Below are 18,490 nucleotides of genomic sequence, written 5' to 3' on the forward strand. Positions count from 1 at the left end.
GTGAAGAAACAGCTTTTCCTAGCTGTGGCTGTGGGTAAAAAGAGAGAGGCAGAGTTCCCAAGTATAAATAAAAACGTGACCACTCAATGTGGTGGAAAGGTTAAAAGGAATTCTGGGTAATACTGAAGGACTTCTGAGGGATGAAGTCCAAGGTACAAAATTCCCTAACTATACATTCCCCCCTGTGATCCTTTTGAGAACACATAATATTAGAATAGACAGAGAATTCATTTAAATCCTAGACCTAGTGGGATCTAGGTGGATGGCTCAGTGGACGGAGAGCCAGGCCTGGCGATGGGAGATCCTGGGTTCAAATCTGGTCTCAGACACTTCCTAGCTGTGTGACCCTGGCTAAGTCACTTAACTCCCACTGCTTAGCCCTTACCACTCTTCTGCCTTGGAGCCAATATTCAGTATTGATTCTAAGACAGAAGGTAAGGGTTTAAATAAATAAATCCTAGACCTAGGGCAGCTAGGTGGTACAGTGGATAAAGTGTTGGGCCTGAAGTCAGGAAGAAGTATGAATTCAAATCTGATATCTGACATTTAGCAGCTGTGTGACCCTGGGCAAGTCATGTCACTTTGTTTGCCTCAGTTTCCTCATCCATAAAATGAACTAGAGAAATAAATGACTATCCACTCTAGTATCTTTGCCAAGAAAACTCCAAATGGGATCATGAAGCATCAGACGTGACTGAAAAAAATGACTTAACTGAACTGATTTAGTCAAATCCCCGCATTTTATATATAGGTAAGGAAACTGACACCTCGCCCTCCAGAAAGGGTGTCCAAGGATGCACAGACTCAGCATTAAAGCTGACCCATTAGCACTCCCATCTCCTGACTCCCAGCACTGTATTGCCTTAGGATGTCACTGCAGACCTGAGCCACTGAAGGAAAAAAGTGACCAGCAAGATGATCTCCCCTAACTTCTTGGAATAAAATCAGTCTCTATCTTAATAGCATTTAATTTTGAGAATGCACAGCATTGGGAAGAGTGCAACACACCAGAAGGACCATCGTCCACATGGGAAAGCAAGTCCTGAGCACGGGGGTCCAGGCCATGCTAAGCACTCGGGCAACGTTAATTGAATTTGTCGTTCAATTTTCAGAAAGAAGACAGCATTCGAGGCTGAATGCTAGACCTCCCCACCCTGCCAGCCTCAGGTTCTGCTCTTGCCTTGACAGGATGGCTCCCTGCTGTCTCCCAACTGCCTGGAGTATTTCCTTATGAAGCTAAGCTGTTTCTGTTATTGTAAAATGAAAGTGTTCTCAGTAATCATCTATGATTATTTGCAATTACAGGGATGGTCTCACAGTGCTTAGACTTTCTGCACACAGGAAGCCCAGGCCCCAGAACTAATTTCTCAGGATTCCTTCTGCTAGCTCTAGCAGGCGTGTCAAGCTACCCAGGAAGGAGAATTCCCAAACACCAAGAGAGTTACTTCTTTGAAGGGTCTATTCACGATTACGATACAGTGCAGAACTCAGCTACTTCTGCAACAATCATTTTAAAAAAGATTTGTTCCTCTTCCGTTGTGTCTAACACTTTGTGACCTTACTTGGGGTTTTCTTGGCAAAGATACCATCATGGTTTGCCATTTCCTTTTCCAGCACATTTTACAGATGAGGTACTGAGGCAAAAGGGTTAGAGTGACTGGCTCAGGGTCACACAGCTAGGAAGTGTCTGAGGCTGGATTTGACCTGGTGCTCTTTCTCCACTGTACCATCTAGCTGCCCCTTTTCAAACAGAACCATCAGGCATTTATCTGTGGATGGGTAAAGTGGAACAGCCCATGACGCTAAGAGTTCTACTCTCCAGGCCATTATAGAATCAGAGATTATTAAAACAAGAAAGGAGTTTATAGGTCACCTCGTCTAATGCCCCTCATTTTACAGAGGAGAAGCCAAGAAATTTGCAACTTAGAAGAGCAAAACTGAGACTTAAACTTGATCTCCGAACACCTTGTCCAGTGTTTGTTCATTTGTTTTTCAGTACCCATTGCAAGTCCTGCTTTAAAAACCAAATTCTATTGTTTAATCAGAGAATCTCAGAACTGGCTAAGACCTTAGATGCCCAGGTCCACAGCTGAATAAGAAGGGAGTAGAGCCAGGATATTGTTTTCCTACCAGTATGGAATCTCAGCCCAAGACTTTGCATGAGGCAAAAAGATGGTGCAAATGCCTAGGACTTTGATCCACTCCATGTTGACTTCTAGCCGCTTCTCTTACTGCTTTGGAAAAGCATCCTGCCTTGTTTCATGGCACCTGCCTAGCCCTCTGGATTTGTTTCCCCTGGTGAGCAATCTGACCTTTCCCCATGGCCTTCCTGGTGTTATACTGGCCCAACCACTGATCCCCTTCTCAGCCTAACCAAAGGCTGGCAGAAATCCAATCTGTACCCTAATGCCATAACAGCATATATACGAGAATCCAAAAAGCAGAGCCCAAGGCTGCAAGAAACTCAGGCACTTTGGATCATTGCTATAGAGCTGGAAGGTACCTCAGATCACCTACACTAACCTCGTCATTTTATGGACTAAGAGACCAGGACCTAGATGAGGTGAGTGACTTGCTCAAGGTCATGTCTTGCTCAAGGGAATGTCAGTGATGGAATTTGAATCCAGATCCTCTGACTCCAACAGTAATTATCTTTTTCCATTGTACTAGGCTTCCTCCTCTTTGGGGTTGAGAGTAGCTGAGAGAATGCTCGGTTGAATTTATGGTAGAGTAAAGCTGGAGTCAAGATTGAGTCTATGTCACTGATGAGAGGAAGACTATTGTTTTTTTCAGTTGTATCCAACTCTTTGTGACCCCATTTAGGTTTTCTTGGCAAAGATATTGGAGTGATTTGCCGTTTTCTTCTCTGGCTCATTTTATACGTGAGTAAACTGAGGCAAATAGGGTGAAGTGATTTGCCATGAGTCTCACAGCTAATAAATGTCTGAGACTAGATTTGAACTGTGTCCTCATGACTCTAGCACTCTATCCACTGTACCACTTGACATATTTAACCAAAAAATAGAATATTTAACCAAAAAATGACTGGACCTGTAATTTCATTAGTACGGGGAACTGTCAAGCAAAGGAACTCTCTCTACCAATGATGATCATCATTCTCTGCAACTTATAGACTAAGAGAATTGCCTAGAGTATAAGGAAGTTAGGTGACTCTCCTAGGGTCATAAAGCCAGCATGCATTACACTTGGGACTTGAACTCAGGTCTTTCTTTCTCTATCTTCCTGAAAGAGAGATGGCTCTCTATCCACTGTGAGATATTTCATCTCAATAGTGTTTATTCAGTGGTAACTTCAATTTGCACTCGCCTTCCCTCGATCCTAGCCCCATTACCCCAGAAAAACACATTCATGTGAGTTTTTCTAACACCTGTCTTATATGCCTTTTTTATATTCTGCCTCAAATTATAGTTAGCTGTGTCTGCATCTTCTCTCTCCTAAAAGGCTATAAACTCTATGAGGGCAGGAATCACATAAGTGCTTTATACATCTTTCTATCCCCACTAGCATCCAGCCAAGAGTCCTTTGTGCAACAGGCATCCATATTGATAAATAATTATTGAGTGATGAAGATATTTTCAGAGAAATGTAAGAATTAGAGGGAAAAGGGACCTTAGAGGTCTTCTAGCCCAGTCTTCTCATTTTACAAATGAGGGAATAGAGATAGAAAGAGGTTAAGTGACTTGTCCAAGGCTGCATAACATTAAGTGACAAAGCCAGGACTCCAAACTAGGTCTTCTGATCTCAGTCCAAAGTTTTCCTCACTTTATCCAATGACATTGTAGTTCATTCGTTCAACTCAGGAAAACTCTTCCACAGATGGACACGTGTAGAAAATCCTGCCACTTGTCTCCATGTGTGCACTTTAATCAAATAGCAGGAAAACTGCTCAAATTATTGACAAGGTCTTAGTTTCCAGGCAGAGCAGGAAGGCAAGTGGGGCTGACTGAAGACTTTGGAGAGGAGATGAGACTTCGTTGAGGAATGGAATTTTTTAGCAGCAAACAATAAAACCAATGGAGGTTATAAAAAGAAATAGAAAGCATCGTCCAAACCCAAAGCAAACTGGTGAGAAGTTTAAGACAGCCCAGTTCTCTGGAAATGAGTGGGCCTATTGGAAAACCAGAGCTGGGGTGATCTTGGAGAGACAACGTGGCATAACAAAAAGGTTCTAGATCTAGTATCAAGCCTCTGTTTGTTGCTGTTCTTCCTTTGTTTTCTAACAGGGCCAATGACATCCCAGGGTCGTGTCTTGTCTTGGACATGAATTGGATTTCAGTGAGGCAGAGTTATACTAAGTCATAGAAGTCCAACAGCAAGACAAAAGTCAGAACGACTGGCGATGGCCTGGGCAATGGATGACCTCGGCATCTTCCATGGCTGGCCAAGTCCTAAGCACATGCTTCAGGCCCCTTCAAGGCCACTGGAACAAATTGTTCTCATCTGCTCGTTTCACAAGAAGTCTTAAAGTTTCACATGCTTAGGGTTGGCGTCCTCATGGTCGCTGACAGTAGGAGCCCTGTGGGTTATCTTCATCCTGGGTTAGCCCATCTTCCAAGATGGCTTTACCAAGTGAGCTACAGCTTAAATTGGAGCCACAGCTGAGAGTTAGGCGACAGGTAAACACCAAAGGTGGATAAGCAGCCTTGAGAAGGGCTTGGGCAAGCCCTCACCCCTCTACAACTCACCGTATGAATCGAGGAAAACCTCTCTTGACTTCTCCCTCTCAAATGGGAATGGTAGTTGTTGTGATGATCATGAGATAACGTATCTTTGTAACCACAACCATAAAGCACTACAGAAAAACAATGTGCATTGTACTCCCCTCTAGACTGTAAGTTCCAGTAGAACAAAGCCTATATCTTCTTTTTTCCTTTATATCCTCCCAGCACTCAGCATAGGATCTTGCACCTAGTAAGCATTTAAGAATATGACAATAGGGGCAGCTGGGTAGCTCAGTGGAGTGAGAGTCAGGCCTAGAGACAGGAGGTCCTAGGTTCAAATCCGACCTCAGACACTTCCCAGCTGTGTGACCCTGGGCAAGTCACTTGACCCCCATTGCCCACCCTTACCACTCTTCCACCTATGAGACAATACACCGAAGTACAAGGGTTTAAAAAAAAAATATGACAATATTCTTAAGAAGAAGATATGGATGGATAGCTAGAGAGGCCTAAGAGTCAAATCCACTGTGCTGTGAAGAGTGGATGATGGCAGTTCCTAAATCAAGGTGGTCCAGGTCAGAAGAGGACAGTGACTAATTCACTGTGCCGGCCAGTCCCTACAGCTCCATTAGGTTCTCGTGAGTGAGAATCTGTCAGGATTCCAGATGCATGTCACAGTTTAATAGCTATGAGATTGAGACCCACCCTCTACCTCCTGTTGGGGATAAGGGCCCCAAAGCAAGCCCTGCCCAGAATGAGATCTACTCTATTTCCTGGGAAAAGTTAGCTGATCGTAACAGCAGAGAAAAAAGGCATCCTATAGAAAACATAAGAATTGGGTATATTCTCTCTCCAAAGCTATAAATTCCTGAAACAAACACACAAATATCTGTAGGGGAGAGAGTGATGGAGATTTTAGGAATCATTGAAGAGTTCCTGGGCCTCCCCCAACCAAAATTGAACAGAATGAAAAGAACTGATCAAGTGAACTCAGCTCAAAATACTAGAGGGATTAAAGGGAAGTTTAACAATTTCTCATGTGTCTGATTTTAAATATTTACATATATTGCTATTTTTATTTACATATGTTCTAAATGAAGCATTTGAGAAATCAGGGGAAAAAAAGATACTTTATGGCTTAGAGATTCAGGCACAGATTTAGGGTGGGAAGAAGAGTTTGTGTCAACAAGTAGAAGCTCTTCTCCAACTTAATTAAGAGCGGCTAGGTGGCATAGTGGATAGAGTGCCAGGTCTAGAATCAGGAAGACTCATTTTCCTGAGTTCAAGTCCAGCCTCAGATGCTTTGTAGCTGGGTGACCCTGTTTGTCTCAGTTTCCTCATCTATAAAATGAGCTGGAGAAGGAAATGGGGCAACTACTCCAGGATTTCTGCCAAGAAAGCCCCAAGACTGAAAAATGACTGACTGACAAAAACTTAACTAAGAATTGACATAAGTACTCTAATTTATGACATAGTGTGATACAGTGAAATCCAAACTGGATGACTAATCAGAGGTCCTGGGCTCAATGCTCAACTCTGTAACTGACTCAAAATAGGACTCCAGGCAAGTCCCTCAATTCTCTTCTCTGGACCTTAATTTCTTCCTTCGTCAAATGAAGAGGCTGCACAAGAAGATTGCTAAGATCTCTTCTAGCTCCAAAGCTTGTCTCCTTTGGCTGACTGTGTGGAGTGGATTCAGGCAAGGAGCCTGCCTTGAGCTTTACCTCACCCCTGGGCCTTCAATGGTATCCAGGGCCTCTAATACACTGAGGGACCCTCTCATTTTAATTTTCACAGCATTCCACCATATATACTTGACAAATAGTTGTGAGGCCTCTGCTTGAAGACCTCTAGGGGGAGGGAAGCCAGGACCTCATGAGGAAGCCCAGGCCATTGCGGAGTAGCTATTTGGAGTTTCTCTTGACATCTGGCCTAAATATGCCTCTTTGTAGCCTCTCTCCATGGCTCCCAGTTCTGCCTTCTGCGGCTGAACAGGGCAAGTTGAATCCCTCTTCCATTTGAGGACAATTATCTTAAGCTCCTTCTGCTTTCTCTTCTCTAAGCCGAATATGCCCAGTTCCTTGAACTGAATGGCGTATGGCAAGGACCCAGGGCCATAAGATTGCAAGTGCCTCCAAAAGGAGGGAGAGTTTGGGTTTTTTCACATTTATTTTATCCTTGGCACTTGGCACAGTAGCAGGCACATAGTAGATGTTTAATAAATGCTAGTTGATTGACTAAATGACTTCACCATGCTGGTTGCTTTCCTCGGTATCCTCTGGGATAGAGGCAGAAATCTGTTCTAATACTAAATGGCATATGAACGTGCTCTGGAAGCCACAGGATGGTGATGTTTAGTTTTAGTCTCAGATTCATTATGTATTAGTTATGGGACCCTGGGCAAATTAGTCAACCTCTCTAAAGCTCAGTTTCCTCATCTGCACAGTGAGTGTAGTACCTACTTTACAAGCATAATGTGATATAAAAAAAATTTTTTAGGCATTAAAGCATCATAGAAATGCAAATATGTGAGTGTAGATTTATGTCTGGGAGGGGTCTTAAGAATTCAGATGACTCCTTCAACCCCTTTTGTTTTATAGATAAGAAAACTGAGACTCAGAAAGAAGGCAACTTGAGACATGCAGTTGGCTCACTGGATTGAGAGCCAGGCCTGGAGTGAGGAGGTCCTGGGTTCAAATGTGGCCTCATATACTTCTTAGCTATGTGACCCTGGACAAGTCACTTAATCCCAATTGCCTAGCCCTTACCACTCTTCTGCCTTACTCTTGATACTAAATATTCTTAGATTCTAAGATAAAAGGTAAAGGTTAAAAACAAAAACAAAAAAAGAATAAGAAAGTAGACTAGAAATACAGAGAAGATGTGACTGGAAAGGGTTTATGTATCCTGTGAAATAAAATGAGGCCCTGTATGCAAAAAACTTACTGAACCCTAAAATACAATATGCACACCAGTTATTTCTATGTTTCTTCTACTTGGACCCAAAGGGTAGAACTACAACCATTGTGTGCATGGGTAGACATAGGAATTATAAGGATAGAGATCTTAACTAAATAGACAAATTTCCTAGCAATTAGAGCTGACCATCAGGAGAATAAGATGCCTAGAAGGTAGTGAGTTCTAAGTCAACAAAAGGAGAATGAACAATCAATCACTTGCTGTGATAATGTGGACAGAATGTGTGCTTTAGGTATGAACTGAACTGTATGATTTTTCAGATTCCTGCTAATTCAATGAGTTTATAGCTTTAAATATTTATAGCTTATTTATGACCACTTAATAATTCTAGTTCCCCTCCTGAATTATGCTTTCTCTGCTACAAACATACACATATACATAATATATATGAAGGAAGGAAGGAAGGGAGGGAGGGAGGAAGGGAGTGAGGGAGGAAGGAAGCAAGCAAGCAAGCAAGGAAAGGAAGAAGGAAGGAAGGAAGGAAGGAAGGAAGGAAGGAAGGAAGGAAGGAAGAGAGGGAAGGAGGGAGGGAAGGAGGGAAGGAGGGAGGGAGGAAGGGACACACATAACATACATACATATATATGTATGCATGTATGTTTTATATATATATATATAGTCTCCCTAGCTAGACTTTAAGCTTCTTGAGGGCAGGGATTGTTTTGTTTTTATTTTTGTTCTCCAGACCCCTGGCACATATTAGATTTAACAAATGACTTAATAAATAATAATTAGTATATATAATTATATATCATATATAATAATGATTAACAAATAACAAAAGACTCAGTAAATGTATATATTTTTAAAGATGAGCTTTTCTACAAAGGATGATATAATGAAATGCAGCCATGTAGAGAGATCGGTTGGCTCTCATAACCGAACCCTAGACTAAGTCTAATTGCTATCACCATACAGGTAAAAGAAAAATGTCGGGATAGGCCCGTGTTTGAGACTGGGCAAGAGGAATAAATCCTTAACAGGAAGTGGTAGATTCCTGACCACACCTCAACTCCAATTCAACTTCATTTTTTCTTCTCAATTGATTTGAGTTGTGAATTCAGGAAAGTGTGGGATCTTGTGTCCAGCCCAAATACAAAGATGGAAAAAGTCATTCCTCTGAAGAATTTCTGCCCTCATGGAGCTTGCAAACCAATGGAAGAGTGGGGAGAGGGGATGCATATGCAATAATAATTGGAATACACGTCAGAACATAATTATGTGCACGGGGGGGGGGGGGGGGGGACAGTCTCTCAGACAAGAGAGATCTGGGGAAGGAGGCACAGTTTCTAGCCTGGGTGAGAGGGTTATGGATCGCTTCATGGAAAAGGAGATGGAGAGCTGAAGAAAAGAGAAGGATTTCCAAAGGCAGACATGCATGTGGAGTTTGGGGGTAGGAAATGCACTTCGAGCAGTGCAGATGGCATGTGCGTAGGCTTAGAGGCAGAAGAGGGTGAAAGAGATTTCAGGAAGGCGATAGTTCAATCTGGCTGGAATGGAGAGTGCTTGAAAGGAGCAGGAGGAGATAAGGTTGGAAAGGCTGAATAAAACCAGACTGTGGTGGGCTGGCTATAAAGGTCAGGCCAAGGCGTTAGCGTTTTATCTGTCGGGGACCCGGGAGACATGGATGGCTTTTGAGAGGAAGAGGAACAAGTCAGAGCTGGGTCTTAGGAGGATGACTTTGGTAACCTATGACTGATAGAGCTGAGAAGAGAGAAAAAGGAGGCAGGGAATGTATCATAAAAATATTCAGAGCTTACCTTGACTTTGATGGTTCCTTTATCTAAAAGTGAAAATAAAACAAAAAGAGGTTAAATGCATCATTTCTTTACTTGGCAAAAACAAGGAAGCTGTTTTCCTTGTGACAATAAAGGAAGACTATCTTTGGAAGAGAACCTTTGGATCCAAACTCCTCCAAGGGACTGACCAGGGCAAGGAGGACCATTCAGAAGTCATTTCCTCAGCTCTGGGGAAAACCGTGGGCCTGAGCTGAGGTGGACTTAGCTGAGCTATTCAGGAAAAACTTGGCTGGCTGGCAAACTTAATTCATTCGTGGCCCTCTCCCAAGGCATGGCGCTGCTGCTGCAGGGTGCTTCGAGGGGAGAAAACTGATGCTGAACTCGGGGTCTGAAGAGGGAGGACAATGTTTGGCTGTCAGGGACCACTGTTGTCCTCGGGATATGAATCATCGGGAGACATTCGTCCAGCTTGTGTTTGTTGTTGAAGTCTGCCAGTTAGGACTTCTGTTTAGCATCTGTCAGGCAGATGTGTAAACACCACACCCACATGTGTACCTACCAACTCCTTTTTATCCAAAGGCCTAAGATAAACAGAAGAGAGAGCCAGTTTCCAAAAAGAAGGTAGGTGAGTGAATATATAAACACGCAGATAAATTTTGGTTTTTCAGTCAGGTCAGATCTTATAAAAGCTTAAATCTGATTTTTAAATTAGTAACATGGCAGAGGTGGGGAGTGAAAAAAAAAATTCCTTCATTAGCATGGACAGAAGGGAAATCTAGTACTTCTAAAATGCGCTGTCCTTCCATTCCCCAAGGAGCTACAATTCTAGGGGCTCTGTGAAGTTCTCCATTTGTAGGCATCCCTACCCAATGCCAATCATTGGTTCTGTGAAAACACAATTGTGGGTGAAATACTGGAACAATCAATTCCCCAAGAAGCCCTGTTGTCATTGGGGGTACACATTCCCAGGCATCCCAGATTCAGACTTTTAAAAAAGCTTCAATTTGGCCCAAATATACTCCATACCCTTTTCACGCTCCCATAAAAGAGATCTCTGTGTGTAAAACATATGCACATGTATGTAGTATGTAGCCTACACACATGTATATTTGTATATGTCAACTGTGGTTTGTTGACCCAATTGTGGTCACAAAAAAAAAACATTTTCTCACTTGATTATTGTAGCGTTTAGTGATTTGTGTTGGAGCTTTATCTCCTACCAGACTGTGAGTGTTATGAGGACAGGGACTGTGTATTCTTCCCAGGACCCAGCACATTGCTCCAAACATGTCAAAAATATTTTTAAAAATTTATTGAATAATGAAGTGCATGGCCTGAGTATTAAAGGCTCCCAGCCACGCTACCCGTAGGACACAGATTAGCTGCTGCTCCAGCAGCATTAACGGGGTTTTACGGTGGGTCTTGAATATAAACACACTGGGTTACTGCAAAACAATACTGGTTGGGGAAACCCTAGGCAGGGTAGGCTTGCGATTTCCACCAAGTGTGAACAGAGAACCACTCACTATTTCTTTTTCAGTGCTGGAGTTAAATACTAATTCTAAGTTTCAGGATGTGTTAAAGTGTAAGAAGGAAATGTGGCTTTTTATCGAGCACTAGAAGAAAAGGCTTCAAAAGAAACCCAAATGGCACTGTCCTTCTTGAACGCAAAGATCTATCATGGCAATCTACAAATGGAAAGGAGCACAGTGTGAGGGAAAGAGGACTGGATCTAGAGTCAGGAAACCTGGATCCAAATCTTGCCCCTGCCACTTACTACCTGAATCATCTTGGACAAGTCACTTAACCTCTTTAGGCCTTGGTTTCCTCATCTGTAAGATGAGGGGATTGGACTAAAGGAACTTCTCCCCTTTAACATCCTTACTCTCCATCTTCCATCACTCTGTCTGTCCATCTATCTGTCTGTCTCAGCTCCTGCTCCTTTTCTGCTGCCTACAAATAAATCTATATCTCTTCCATCCTCAATAAAAGTTTACTCAATGGGGCAGTTAGGTGGCTCAGTTAAGAGAATGCTAGGCCTGGAGATGGGAGATCCTGTATTCAAATCTGACCTCAAACTATTAGCTGTGTGACCCCGGGCAAGTTACTTAACCCCAGTGGCCTTAGTCCTTACCATTCTTCTGCCTAGGAATCAATACATATTATTAATTTTAAGACAGAAGAAAGGGCTTAAAAAAAGTTCACTTGATCCTAGCAATCTAACTAGCTACCAGCTTGTCTTGTGGTTCAGGCATTTTTTTTCAGTTGTGTCCTCTGTTCTGTGACTCCATTTGGGGGTTTTCTCAGTAGATACATTGAAGGGACTTGCCATTTCCTTCTCCAGCTCATTTTAAGGAAGAGGAAACTGAGGCAGATCAGGTAAAGTGGCTTATCCAGAGTCACACAGCTAGGAAGTATCTGAGGTTGAATCTGAATTAATGCAGATGAATCTTCCAAATTCTAAGTCCAGTGCTCTATTCATTCCCTGTCCCACCATCCCATCTCCCTCCCCTTTTATGACAAAAGTCTTGAAAAAGCCCACTAGACTCATTGCCTCTACTTCTTCTCCTCTCTCACTTTGTTCTAAATCCCCTGAAGTCTAGCATTTCCTGAAACTGCCCACTCAAAATTACTGATGACTCTTACCTTCCAAATCTAATGATCTTTTCTCATCATTTTGATACCCCCAAAACCTTTAACCTTCCTGTTCATCTTGCCCTGGATACTCCCTCCTTTCTGAATTCTGATAATACTGTCTTTTCCTAGTTCTTCTCCTATTTTTCCAGCCCTTCCTTCTTAGAGTCCTTTGCTGGTTCATCATTCATGTCAAGCCCACCAACCCCACAAGGCGCTGTTCCAGGTCCTCTTCTCTTTTTGCTCTACATTGCCTCATTTGGTACTCTCATCAGCTCCCATGGGTTCAATTTCCATCTCTTGCAGATGACTCCTAGATCTATCCATCCAGCCCTAGTCGGTCTCCTGAGCCACAGTTAAATATCACTTAATGTCTTTTGGACGCCTCAAACTGGACATCTCAAACTCATTTTTTTCACCCACACCTTTCTCTCCTCTCACTGTCAAAAGCACATCCAGCCTTTCGGTCTCCTGGGTTCATAATCCCAACTTATTCTGACTCCTCATTCTCATATCCATACATCTAACTCAATGTCAAATCCTGGCACAACTTCTCTCCTACACGTCCCCCTCTCCCCATTCCCATGGCCAAAACCTTAGTTCAAGCCCTTGTCACCTCTCGACTAAATTAGTGTAATAGCCTTCTAACTGGTCTCTCTGCATCAAGTCTCTTCCCACTCTACTCCATCCTTGGCTCAACTGTCAAGATGATCTTAGTAAATCATGGACAGGTTTGCCTACTCAATCAGCTCCAGGAGAAATGATAAACTCCTCTGATATTCAAAGCTCTTCATCACCTCTCTCCTTCCTATTTTTCTGGGCTTCTTACCTTTTTAATTACCCTCCATATCCTCAAAAAACCATCTGTACCAGCCTTCTCGCTATTCCTTAAATGCAACACTCCATTTCATCTCCTTCCCAGATGCATGGAATACTTTGTCCCCTCATGTCTAGCTTTTCATCTCCTCTGGTTTCCTTTAAGGCTCAGCCCAGGGGGCAGCTGGGTGACTCAGTGGATTGAGAGCCAGACCCAAAGATGGGAGGTCTCAGACATGTCCTAGTTGTGTGACCCTGGGCAAGTCACTTGACACCCATTGCTTAGCTCTTATCACTCTTCTGCCTTAGAACCAATATGCAGTATTGATTCTAAGACCTAAGGTAAGGGTTTAAAAAAAAAAAAAGACTCAGCCCAAATCCCATCAGTCTCAGATCTTTCCCATGTGCCCTGGCTGCTAGTGCCTTCTTCTCTCAGATCACATTCCACCTACTCTGCATACTCTGCATTTGTACTACATCGTGCCTCCCTCATGAGAAGGTAAGCTTCTTGAGGTCAGGAGCTGGTACAGGTTTGGTTTTGGTTTTTCTTTTATTTTTTTATCGCAGCATTTACTAAAGTGTCTGGCACATTTAATTATTGATAACTGGAATATAAATTATAAATTGAAATATAATTTAAATATAAAATGACAAACCTAATTGGCACATAGAACAATTGATAAATAAAGTGCTTACTAGATGACTGATTAACTAGTGTTGTGGATAGAGCAATGGCCTTGGAATCTCCCAATAAGGTCTTTAACCTCTTAGCATGTGATTACTGAGAGAATTAAAATACTAGGCAGAAGAGTTTTAGAGAGGAAGTTATTGCTCCCAGCCTGGGACAGGGGAAGGAACAGGGATGGTTTCATGGAAAAGGTGGAAAATGCTAAAGTGTTATGTAAATGTCAGCTCAAATCCCATGGTGATAATAACAACTCATTTCTATAGTGCTCTAATTCAGTTCAACAAATGAAGTGCCAACTATGTGTCAAGCACTGTGCTAGGTGTTGGAGATAGAAAGACAAAATGAAACAGTGCCTGCCTTCAAGGAATTCATAGCCTTCCGTGGGCTTACAACATATACAAAAATAAGTAGCAGCAAAATATATACAAAATTATTTCAAAAGGGAAAAGGCATTAGCAATTGGGGAAAATCAGGAAGGACTCCGGGAAGGAAATGGCTCCTTTAAAAGTTTACAGAGCAATGAGCAGCTGGGTGGCTCAGCAGGTTGAGAGCCAGGCCTAGAGATGGGAGGTCCTAGGTTCAAATCTAACCTCAGGCATTTCCTAGCTGTGTGCCCCTGGGCAAGCCACTTAACTCCCACTGCCTGGCCCTTACCACTCCTGCCTTGAAACCAACATAGAATATTGATTCTAAGAGAGAAGGTAAGGGTTTAAAAAAAAAAAACAAAAATAAAAAGTTTATAGAGCACTTTCCTATCCATACCCTTTGAGGCAAATAATATAATTATCCCCATTGTACAGATAATAAAACTGAGGCTCTGAGAGTTGTGACTTTCCCATAGTCACTAGCTGATGGCTATCATAACTCAGATTCAAACCCAAGTTCACCTGACTCTAAAATGGCTCTCTGGATCACAGCATGCCACTCATGGCAATGGGAACAGTGAAATGACCCAACTATTTCCTAGTGAGAGAAATGCTGTTTCAGGAAGGATTCCATTTGAGATTACTGGAGGAAAGGCTAAAATAGGAGATCAAAAGGGAAAGAAGAACAGAGCAAACCAGATCTATAATTGATATCAAATTGATGGCGGGTAGGAACCATTATGGATGGCAATTTGGAACTATGCTCAAAGGGCTTTAAAAGACTGTCTGCCTTTTGATCCAGCCATAGCACTGCTTGGATTATACTCCAAAGAGAAAATAAGGGAAAAGACTTGTACAAACATATTTATAGCTGCGTTCTTTGTGGGGGCAAAAAACTAGAAAATGAGAGAATGTCCTTCAATTGGGGAATGGCTGAACAAATTGTGATATCTGTTGATGATGGAATACTATTGTGCTCAAAGGAATAAAGAACTGGAGGAATTCCATGTGAACTGGAATGACCTCAGGAATTGATGCAGAGTGAAAGGAACAGGACCAGGAGAACATTGTACACAGAGACTGATACACTGTGGTACAATAGAACATAATGATCTTCTCTACTAGCAGCAATGTAAGGATCCAGAGGAAGGCTGAGGGACTTATGAGAAAGAAAACTAGCCACATCCAGAGGAAGAACTGTGGGGGGAAAAACACAGAAGAAAAACAACTGCTTGAACACATGGGCTGTTGGGGATGTTATTGGGGATGTAGACACTAAACAATAACTCTAGTCCAACTATCAATAATATGGAATTAGGTCTTGATCAATGATACATGTAAAACCCAGTGGAATTGTGCGTTGGCTAAGGGGGGTTAGGGGGATTTGGGGGAAAGGGAAAGAACATGAAATATGTAACTAGGAGAAAATATTCAAAATAAAAATTAAAAAAAAGAAAGGCAGGTAGGATTTGGAACTCTAAAAAAAATTTTACATGTAATTGGGAAATATTTGACAAAATAAATAAAATATATTAAAAAGAAAACCAGACTAAGGAAGGTAAGAAGGGCAGTACTAAGTGATAAAAGAAGAGTGCTTTCTCTAACCTCTGTAAAAAAACAAAACACACATTTTAGTGGCATCTACCACTAAAAGATAGACTCAGTGGATGCTGGGACTAAATTTACATATTTTTCCTATTCTATTTTTTCCAATTATGGCCTAAATTTAAAGACACTTAATAAGTAAGAAGATCTCTGTTCTTATCCATTTGTCCCACTACCTACCAAAGACCAAAGCACTAGAATAAGGGGGCAGAGAGAATCCCTACAGTAAATGCATCTTTTTTCACATAGCTGTGGCAGGGGCAGCTAGATGGCTCAGTGGATAAAGACCCAGCCCTGGAGACAGGAGGTTCTGGATTCAAATCCGACCTCAGACACTTCCTGGGAAAATCACTTAACCCCAGTTGCCTAACCCTTGCCACTCTTCTGTCTTGGAGCTGATACTTAGATATAGAAGGGCTTAAACAAAACAAAAACAAAGTTGTGGCACTCATTAAGCCATGGTTCTCTCTCTTTCTCCTCAAAACCCAGAGTATTTACTAACCATACATGGCCCAGTGCCTTGTCATATCTCCTAGAGTTATTTATCTCCTGCACTGTAATCAAACTTTTCCTGCTCTTATATCATATTTCCTCCTACTAGCCTATGAGATCCCTGAGGATAGAGAGCTGTCAACCCTCCCCCTTACTCCCTAGCACAGTAAGTCCATTACCAATAGATAAAAAACTCTTTGGTCTTGGAATTAAGAAAACTCAGGTTCAAATCCAAGCACTGTCTCTGCCACTACTATCATGGCATCTGACCTGTTTTCAGTTTCCCAGCATGGGTGAAAGACTTGTCCAAGATCACTCAGTTAGTCAGTGGCAGGGCCAAGACTAGACTATAGGTTTCCTGAATAACAGTGCTCTGTGTGTTGGGGGAAAATGCAGAAACATTGAGATGCTATTTGGAATCATCTGCCCATTAGCTAGTAAATAACTATAATAAGAGACCCAAGCCAGCAAAATCCCAGAAGACCAGTGATTTGTCTTGGGAAAGCAAAAATCCAAATTTCTAATATCCTATCAGCCCCTCTACGGAGTGGGTTTGGTCAGAGGGAAGGTCCACTTACCAAGAATGGTTCCATGGCCCCGAGCTACAGCCTCTCCTTTGACCACTAGCTGAATCTGCACAGTGGTTTCCTTCACCGAGTTAAAGATTGTCACACTAATGACCTCCTCTACTCCTGAACGGAACACAGAAGGGGCCGCAATCAGGTAGCCCCTGAAAAAGAAAATTGGAAGTTGGTGAGAAAAGCTGGAAAATTAAAAAGTGCTCCCTCTGCTTAACTGACAAGAAAGAGAATGAGTTACAGGCATTCTTATCAGTTACAGTGATTATTCAATCATTCCTTGGGCATCCATCTCCATGGTGCCAGGTATGGCATGTGAGAAAGCTCAGACACCACGGATCATGCCAAAGCACCACATCAGCATGGAATCACAGAGCCACCGTCGACCTGGGAAGGATGGAACAACAAAGAATGGCACTGTTGTGAGGGACCTTTGAACACAGGACTCAGAATGTTAGAATGGAGCTTCAAAGAACCTCAGGCTACAGAATATATCTTGTCACAACTAGAATCTCAGAGATTATGGAGCTTGGGATCTCCTAATCGTATAGATGGGAAAACCAAGCCCTAAAAGCTGGGAGGAACTTGCCCACGGATATGTAGCTCATCAGTCGCAAGGCCTGGATTAAAGCCTAAGTCTGAAGACTCCTAATAAGAGTAGTCTTTCCAAGTTATGTCTTGGACTAAAATGGTATTAAAATATTACCAACAATACTACAGAATCTGAAACCAGCAGTACATGCTTCTTTTATTGAAAAGGGAGCAGAGAACAGCTGGGTAGCTCAGTGGATGGAGAGTGTAGGCCTAGAGATGAGAGGTCCTGGGTTCAAATCTGGTCTCAAATACTTCCTAGCTGTGTGACCCTGGGCAAATCACTTAACCACCGCTGCTTAACTCTTGTGCCTTGGAACCAATTCTTAATATCCATTCAAAGACAGAAGGTAAAGGTTTTTATAAAAAAGAAAAGAAAAAGAATCACCTGATTAATTTATTAACATGGAAACAGACAGGAAGGAAATGACCAGCTGAAGCCAGTACACTGGCACATAGTAGGCACTCAATAAACATTTGCACTTTTCTCCAAACAACCCTTTGTAATATTATCCTTATTATATCCCCTTTTACATAGGTGGGAACTGAGGCACATGAACACAAGTTCTATGACTTGCCCATCATCATTAATCAGCATCAGAACCACTACCTATATGTTCTCACAACTGGAGTCACAGCTGAACCAAGCTGAACTCCAGCCTTTGGACCCCAGGTCTAGTAGTCCCACGGAACCACAACTGTCTTCCTGACATAGCCACATATGCTGCCCGCTCTGTTTGCATTTTAAATGTCTGATTTCCATTCTATCTTCTTCCTTAAATGTGCGTATTACAAATCCACAGGTGCTTCCCCGACTCAGGATCTCAATGCTATTAAACAAAATATTCTTCGGTTACAAAAATGAGAGCTATTAGGATACTGGCCAAAAAATAGGCCAATGCCTAAAACCAATTTACTAGTATTTACGATGAAAATATCCTCTTATCAGTCAGTTCTTGAAAGGCACTTGAACGTGAATTAAGGCTTAAAACACAAGAAACACAAGAGCTCTTTTAGCTTCCTGGTTCTATGCTGTCCAACAGTTGAGTCCTTTAAGCAATGATGAATTGTTGCTGTGGGATGAAGGGCAGGCTATTTTGCAAGCCCCAAGTCCATCATTTAGTGAATTCCATTGCTATGGTGATCCTGTCCTGCTCAACAGGCAATATTAGCTCTCTGGGTACTTAAGGCTGCCTTCAGCAGCTAGAAAGTTTGTGAATGTAAGTGCTCTGACATCCTCAGCTGAGGGAAGCCAGGTCTGAAATCTCTGTGGGCAGGTTTACTACTTTGGAACCGGCATATTCATTGGGGGGGAGGGTCG

General features: G+C 42.3%; 1 protein-coding gene across 1 annotated transcript in view; it reads right to left on the reverse strand.

The window, feature by feature from the left end:
- The window catches only part of CPAMD8 (C3 and PZP like alpha-2-macroglobulin domain containing 8), a 131,169-nt gene that overhangs the window by 111,272 nt on the left and 1,407 nt on the right, over positions 1-18,490 (reverse strand). Inside the window, exons 3-4 of the mRNA XM_044685330.1 lie at positions 16,579-16,730; positions 9,422-9,444 (exon numbers count right to left, since the gene is read on the reverse strand). Coding sequence (XP_044541265.1) covers positions 9,422-9,444; positions 16,579-16,730 — 175 coding nt within the window. The remainder of the gene's footprint in view (positions 1-9,421; positions 9,445-16,578; positions 16,731-18,490) is intronic.

This window comes from Gracilinanus agilis, chromosome 1, assembly GCF_016433145.1.
Source record: "Gracilinanus agilis isolate LMUSP501 chromosome 1, AgileGrace, whole genome shotgun sequence".
In the NCBI taxonomy this organism is placed as follows: Eukaryota; Metazoa; Chordata; class Mammalia; order Didelphimorphia; family Didelphidae; genus Gracilinanus; species Gracilinanus agilis.